Source organism: Coenobita brevimanus, chromosome 57 (genome assembly GCF_032717465.1).
Source record: "Coenobita brevimanus isolate Jiangsu-jjx chromosome 57, ASM3271746v2, whole genome shotgun sequence".
Taxonomy (NCBI): domain Eukaryota; kingdom Metazoa; phylum Arthropoda; class Malacostraca; order Decapoda; family Coenobitidae; genus Coenobita; species Coenobita brevimanus.
Window position 1 is genome coordinate 53,966,860 of NC_137010.1, and position 7,500 is coordinate 53,974,359.

At 44.9% G+C, this 7,500-nt stretch overlaps 1 protein-coding gene across 3 annotated transcripts in view; it reads right to left on the reverse strand.

The window, feature by feature from the left end:
* The window catches only part of LOC145402341 (uncharacterized), a 25,469-nt gene that overhangs the window by 15,308 nt on the left and 2,661 nt on the right, over positions 1-7,500 (reverse strand). For all 3 annotated transcript variants that reach the window (XM_080274486.1, XM_080274488.1, XM_080274485.1), the window contains exons 2-4: positions 4,237-4,643; positions 2,773-3,859; positions 2,343-2,475 (exon numbers count right to left, since the gene is read on the reverse strand). In XM_080274486.1, the coding sequence (XP_080130612.1) occupies positions 2,343-2,475; positions 2,773-3,859; positions 4,237-4,643 (1,627 nt within the window). The remainder of the gene's footprint in view (positions 1-2,342; positions 2,476-2,772; positions 3,860-4,236; positions 4,644-7,500) is intronic.

Below are 7,500 nucleotides of genomic sequence, written 5' to 3' on the forward strand. Positions count from 1 at the left end.
TATATTCCATCCATCCAACCCTACATTACCCCATGAGAATCGTAGGAGTCCGGGGCTAGGCAGTTGGTCCTGACATTTAAGATGAGAGTGACCAGCCTCACTCATCCCTGAGTGGCATTACGTGAGCAATAAACCCCAACTACCCCTTGGATATAAACCTTCACCGGCTCAATCCGATTGGAGCGCAATAATTACCCACTAAACCACCAGGCGCCAAAATTTGGTTATATGGTTACCACCCAGCGTAGTAAATGGTTTCGTGGTGTACAGGAAACCATTTGGCTTGTCACTCAGTGTAAAGTCACCCACGGGCAGAAGGAAGAGGAAAGAATGAAGGAAAGAAAGACAGAAGAGGGAGTGTAAAGTCACCCACAGGCAGAAGGAAGAGGAAAGAATGAAGGAAAGAAAGACAGAAGAGGGAGTGTAAAGTCACCCACAGGCAGAAGGAAGAGGAAAGAATGAAGGAAAGAAAGACAGAAGAGGGAGTGTAAAGTCACCCACAGGCAGAAGGAAGAGGAAAGAATGAAGGAAAGAAAGACAGAAGAGGGAGTGTAGAGACACCCACAGGCAGAAGGAAGAGGATAGAATGAAGGAAAGGAAGACAGAAGATGATGGAAAGAAAGAAGGATGGAGGAGAAGACAGGGAAATCACCGGAGAGTAGCACTACACTGAGTGGGTGGATGATGAGCGCCCCCACCTACCACTCTCTCTCACTCTTAGATTTTATATAATATACTAACTAACTAACTAACTAACTATATATATATATATATATATATATATATATATATATATATATATATATATATATATATATATATATATATATATAATCTAAGAGAGAGAGAGAGAGAGAGAGAGAGATGCTGTCAGTGGGGTGGGTAGGGAACCAGATTGGTTTAGTTTCCGTGTCTATTCCGAGAAGGTGTTTGCCACTGGCAGCGTGTGTGTGTGTGCGCGTGTGTGTGTGTGTGCGCGTGTGTGTGTGTGTACAAGTGTAACTGTGTGGGTGGATGGGCGTGTGTGTGTGTGTGTGTGTGTGTGTGTGTGTGTGTGTGTGTGTGTGTGTGTGTGTGTGTGTGTGTGTGTGTGTGTGTGTGTGTACAAGGAAAAAAGTATGTGGGTGGATGGGCGTGTGTGTGTGTGTGTGTGTGTGTGTGTGTGTGTGTGTGTGTGTGTGTGTGTGTGTGTACAAGGAAAAAAAGTATGTGGTTGGATGGGCGTGTGTGTGTGTGTGTGTGTGTGTGTGTGTGTGTGTGTGTGTGTGTGTGTGTTCATGTCAAAAAGTATGTGGGTGGATGGGCGTGTGTGTGTGTGTGTGTGTGTGTGTGTGTGTGTGTGTGTGTGTGTGTGTGTGTGTGTGTGTGTGTGTGTGTGTGTACAAGGAAAAAAGTATGTGGGTGGATGGGCGTGTGTGTGTGTGTGTGTACAAGGAAAAAAGTATGTGGGTGGATGGGCGTGTGTGTGTGTGTGTGTGTGTGTGTGTGTTAAAGATAGCCTGGTTTTCAGTGAGGGAAAGAGGGGAGACAGACAGACAGACAGGCAAGGAGACAGAATTAGGCACCAATAATAATAATAGCAGTAGTAGTAGTAGTAGTAGCAGTAGTAGTAGTAGTAGTAGTAGTAGCAGTAGTAGTATATAATAATTGTAGTAGTGATAGTATAAAACAATTGTAGTAATGGTAGTAGTAGTAGTTGTGGTAGTATGAAAAAAATAGCTGTAGTGCTAGTAGTAGTAGTAGTAGTAGTAGCAGTAGCAAAAGTAGTAACAACAAAAATTATAATAATGATAGTAGTAGTAATAGTAGTAGTTGTGTTAGCATAACAACTATAGTACCGGTAGTAGTAGTTGTAGTGGTAGTAGTAGTAATAGTAGTGGTAGCATAACAATAATAGTAGTAGTAGTGGTAGTAGCAGTAGTGGTAGCATAACAATAGTAGCAGTAGTAGTGGCAGTAGTAGTAGTGGTAGCATAACAATAGTAGTAGTAGTAGTAGTACTCGTAGTTGTAGCAAGAGTAATCGTGGTGGTGCTAGTAGTAGTAGTAGTGGTAGTAGTAGTAGTAGTAGTTGTGTGTGTGTGTGTGTGTGTGTGTGTGTGTGTGTGAGAGAGAGAGAGAAAGAGAGAGAGAGAGAGAGAGAGAGAGAGAGGAGGAGTAAAGCATGGTATTTTATTCCATACATACATACACGACATGCACAAATACGAATACATACATACATACACACACAGGTAGACAGAAGGACAGACCACCAGAGAAAGAGATAGAGACAGAAAGAGAGTAATAGAGAAAGTAAGAAAGTAAGAAAATGAGAGAAAATACAAAAAAGCTAGTCTCTCACCTGGCTGTATGATGTCTGCCACTCTCAGAACCTGGTGGCATAGTTCCTCCTTCCTCATGAGCTGGATGGGGTTCATTTCCTCCAGTTCGAACCCCTCCTCTGAGCCGTAGAGGTGAAGCAGCACGTATTTGAGCTGTTGGGAGAGAGTGAGAGAGAGTGAGAGAGTGTGGGGTAGAGAGGACAGGTTCATTTCTTCAAGTAAATTCTCTTTTCCAAACCAATGAGAGAGAGAGAGAGAGAGAGAGAGAGAGTTAGAGAGAGAGAGGACAGGTTCATTTCTTCAAGTTGATTCTCTTTTCCAAACCAATGAGAGAGAGAGAGAGAGAGAGAGAGAGAGGACAGGTTCATTTCTTCAAGTTAATTCTCTTTTCCAAACCAATAGAGAGAGGGGGGGAGAGAGAGAGAGAGAGAGAGCAGTGGCAGGACCTACGTTAAGGAATATGGCATGGTCGGGATGGAAGGTTGACTCCCACTTCTCCAGGAAGGCCTCGCACTGCGCCACGGTTGGGTTGGACGCCTCCACTTCCTCCGCCTCCTCCTGCGCCACAGCGGCGATGCGGTCCGCGTAGTCGTCGGAGGTCTTGTAGCCGCAGCGGAGGCATTTCCAGTGGGAGGTTGGGGAGAGCGGGTCCTGCTGAACCAACCAGGGCCCGGGCTGGTCACCTGCCGCTGCTGCTGACCCCTCGGAGCTCGTGGATTCCCCTTCTTTCCCTGCGCCAGACTGGAAGGCATTTATGCGGCTCGCGACACCGCCCTTGCGCATACCGCCACGCACAACAGGTCGACCCTTCCCGCCTGAGCTTTCGCCCTTCTCTGCGGCCTTCTTGCCTGGGTCCTCGGGCTTCTTGTCGTTGCACTCGCTGCAGCGGAGTGCGGACATGAAGGCCCCGAACTCCAGTGGGTCGGAACAGCGCCGACACCCGCAGATGAAGTACTTGGAGGAGCGGAGGTGTTCCTGCCTGGAGGAGGTAGTGGCCAGCGGTTCAGTGTAGCATGATGTGAGGTGGTCCCCCCTCTTGATGGTCACTGCAGCCCGGACCACAAGGTTGAGGTCTGCGTCGAAGGTACGGTGGGTGTTTGAGATGCAGTCGTGTTCCAGCATGGCGGCCGTCTGGTACACACCCAGGATGGAGGAATCATGGAGACGCACCTCAAAGGCATTGGTGTCCAGGATACCCAGCACCTTCTCTATCGTCTCCTGGTCGTACTCGTCCTCCAGCTGCAGGCGGTTGTGGATTATGTCGACGACCGTTTGCTGCGTGATGGTTGCCACTTGGGTACCATCACGCATGTCACAGTTGCTCTCCAGGGCCATGATTTTATTCCACAGGCTCGGGTACTCATCTCGGAGGCTAAGGACTCTCAGCGGGGTTATACATTCATACATGCTGTTCGTCTCGCCAAAAACGGATACTCTTACTGGAATGCCGGAGTCTCGGACGGCCTTGCACTCCGGCTCGTGGTCATCGGTGCCCTCACAGTCTCTGCTGCATAAGGGGAATCCACACCCACGACAGCTGTGTAGGGGTTGATAGTAATAATAATAATAATAATAATAATAATAACTCACACCCACAACAACTTCAAAGGTTAGGAGTACTGTATTAAGAAACTATCTGAAATGGAAGTAGTAAAAAAACAATGACAATTTATCTTAGTACATCACGAGATTCTTTGACATACCTCCCTGGGTGTATGTGGCACTCGAACACACACACACACACACACACACACCAGGAAAAAAACTAAATTATCTGAAGGCAAATATCAAAATGTGTTTGCATATGTAATTTTTGGATCTTAGGTTAGGTTGAATTTTCAGCTACACGAACATCCATTAATAAAAATAACAATAATAATAACAATAATAATAATAATAATAAAAATCTACTACCTGTACTCTCCATCAACTGGTCGATAGCATCCCAGACAGATCGGCTCCGTGACCATCTTGGGTCCCATCAGGATCGGCGGGTCCTGCAGCAGCAACTCCCCTGGGGCAATGTCCCTGGTGGCCACCATGTGCCGCCCCATGTCAGCGGAAAGACCAACTCTCCACGGCCGACATTTTGGCCTGTGTTTCTCCCAGCCGCTGAGTTGGTGGTCTCGGCCGCAGTAGCCAAGGCTCCAGCAGCCGCCGCAGACGATGGTGGCGGCCTTGTCGCAGTCGCCGCATTTGAGCGTCTTGCCCTGCCCGCCTGTGCTGCCTGGCTCACCGTTGGTGCAGGACAACCCCGAGGTCTCCACTGCTATCTGTAGCGGAACTGCCGCGGGGACGTCTGCGTGGCTTTCTCCAGGCATCTGAGGGCCAAGGAGACCACGTGGCAGTAGCAGGTGAGGAATACTACCTAGACTGGATAACATTCGGCGACGCGTAACAGTTCGCCATTAGTAGAAGACAGCGCTGGTACTGCTATCGGTAGAGGAACTGCGGCAAGGGATATCTGCCTGGCCTTGTCTATCTGCCTATCTATCTGTACTCACATCTATCTGTCTGTCTGTCTATCTGTCAGCCAGTCTGTCCGTCTGCCTGTCTGTCTTTATATCTAGTTGTATATAATAACGTTTAATTTAATTTGTTTTTACGTGGTCATGATGTGAATGTGTTGGTGAGTGTAAGGAGAAGCACACCGAGATGGCTTGGTCAGGTGGAGAAAATGCAGAATGAGAGACTGACGAGGAGAACAAAAGCAGTAGTAGTAGTAGTAGTAGTTGGCAGGTAGGTAGGTAGGTAGGTAGGTAGGTGGATCAGACTATTAGAGAGAGAGAGAGAGAGAGAGAATAGGACACCTTCGCGTCTCCTTGGTTACTATGACAGCTTCTGAAGCATAAAGTCATCAATCACTTCGGTCCAATGACCTGGTTTTTCTTATTAACACTATAGAATATGATGCTAGTCACGAAGAAGTGCTATGGAAAGGATGTAGAGCCGTAGTATTGTCTTATTAACACTATAGAATATGATGCTAGTCACGAAGAAGTGCTATGGAAAGGATGTAGAGCCGTAGTATTGTCTTATTAACACTAGAATATGATGCTAGTCACGAAGAAGTGCTATGGAAAGGATGTAGAGCCGTAGTATTGTCTTATTAACACTAGAATATGATGCTAGTCACGAAGAAGTGCTATGGAAAGGATGTAGAGCCGTAGTATTGTCTTATTAACACTAGAATATGATGCTAGTCACGAAGAAGTGCTATGGAAAGGATGTAGAGCCGTAGTATTGTCTTATTAACACTAGAATATGATGCCAGTCACGAAGAAGTGCTATGGAAAGGATGTAGAGCCGTAGTATTGTCTTATTAACACTAGAATATGATGCTAGTCACGAAGAAGTGCTATGGAAAGGATGTAGAGCCGTAGTATTGTCTTATTAACACTAGAATATGATGCTAGTCACGAAGAAGTGCTATGCAAAGGATGTAGAGCCGTAGTATTGTCTTATTAACACTAGAATATGATGCTAGTCACGAAGAAGTGCTATGGAAAGGATGTAGAGCCGTAGTATTGTCTTATTAACACTAGAATATGATGCTAGTCACGAAGAAGTGCCATGGAAAGGATGTAGAGCCGTAGTATTGTCTTATTAACACTAGAATATGATGCTAGTCACGAAGAAGTGCCATGGAAAGGATGTAGAGCCGTAGTATTGTCTTATTAACACTAGAATATGATGCTAGTCACGAAGAAGTGCCATGGAAAGGATGTAGAGCCGTAGTATTGTCTTAACACTAGAATATGATGCTAGTCACGAAGAAGTGCCATGGAAAGGATGTAGAGCCGTAGTATTGTCTTATTAACACTAGAATATGATGCTAGTCACGAAGAAGTGCCATGGAAAGGATGTAGAGCCGTAGTATTGTCTTATTAACACTAGAATATGATGCTAGTCACGAAGAAGTGCCATGGAAAGGATGTAGAGCCGTAGTATTGTCTTATTAACACTAGAATATGATGCTAGTCACGAAGAAGTGCTATGGAAAGGATGTAGAGCCGTAGTATTGTCTTATTAACACTAGAATATGATGCTAGTCACGAAGAAGTGCTATGGAAAGGATGTAGAGCCGTAGTATTGTCTTATTAACACTAGAATATGATGCTAGTCACGAAGAAGTGCTATGGAAAGGATGTAGAGCCGTAGTATTGTCTTATTAACACTAGAATATGATGCTAGTCACGAAGAAGTGCTATGGAAAGGATGTAGAGCCGTAGTATTGTCTTATTAACACTAGAATATGATGCTAGTCACGAAGAAGTGCCATGGAAAGGATGTAGAGCCGTAGTATTGTCTTATTAACACTAGAATATGATGCTAGTCACGAAGAAGTGCCATGGAAAGGATGTAGAGCCGTAGTATTGTCTTATTAACACTAGAATATGATGCTAGTCACGAAGAAGTGCTATGGAAAGGATGTAGAGCCGTAGTATTGTCTTATTAACACTAGAATATGATGCTAGTCACGAAGAAGTGCTATGGAAAGGATGTAGAGCCGTAGTATTGTCTTATTAACACTAGAATATGATGCTAGTCACGAAGAAGTGCTATGGAAAGGATGTAGAGCCGTAGTATTGTCTTATTAACACTAGAATATGATGCTAGTCACGAAGAAGTGCCATGGAAAGGATGTAGAGCCGTAGTATTGTCTTATTAACACTAGAATATGATGCCAGTCACGAAGAAGTGCTATGGAAAGGATGTAGAGCCGTAAATATATGTGGATGACGTAAAATGGGATATACAAAACAGTAGAATTAGTAGCTGTAGAAAAGGTGTTAAGAAGTCTTAATGTATGCCATGTGTACGTATAAAGCTGTGTGTGTGTGTGTGTGTGTGTGTGTGTGTGTGTGTGTTTCTGTGTCATGTGTATGTCTGTGTATGTCTCTATGTGTGCGTATTTTCTGTGTATATCTGTGTATGCCTGTATGTGTGTTTCTGTGTATGTCTGTGTGTTTCTGTTTATGTCTGTATGTATGTGTATGTCCGTGTATGTCTCCGTGTATGTGTGTGTACGTTTTTGTGTATGTCTGTATGTGTGTGTACGTCTCTGTGTATGTCTGTATGCACGTGTATGACTCTGTGTATGTCAGTATGTGTGTGTCTGTGTGAGTCTGTATGTGTGTGTGTGTGTGTGTGTGTGTGTGTGTGTGTCTGTGCATC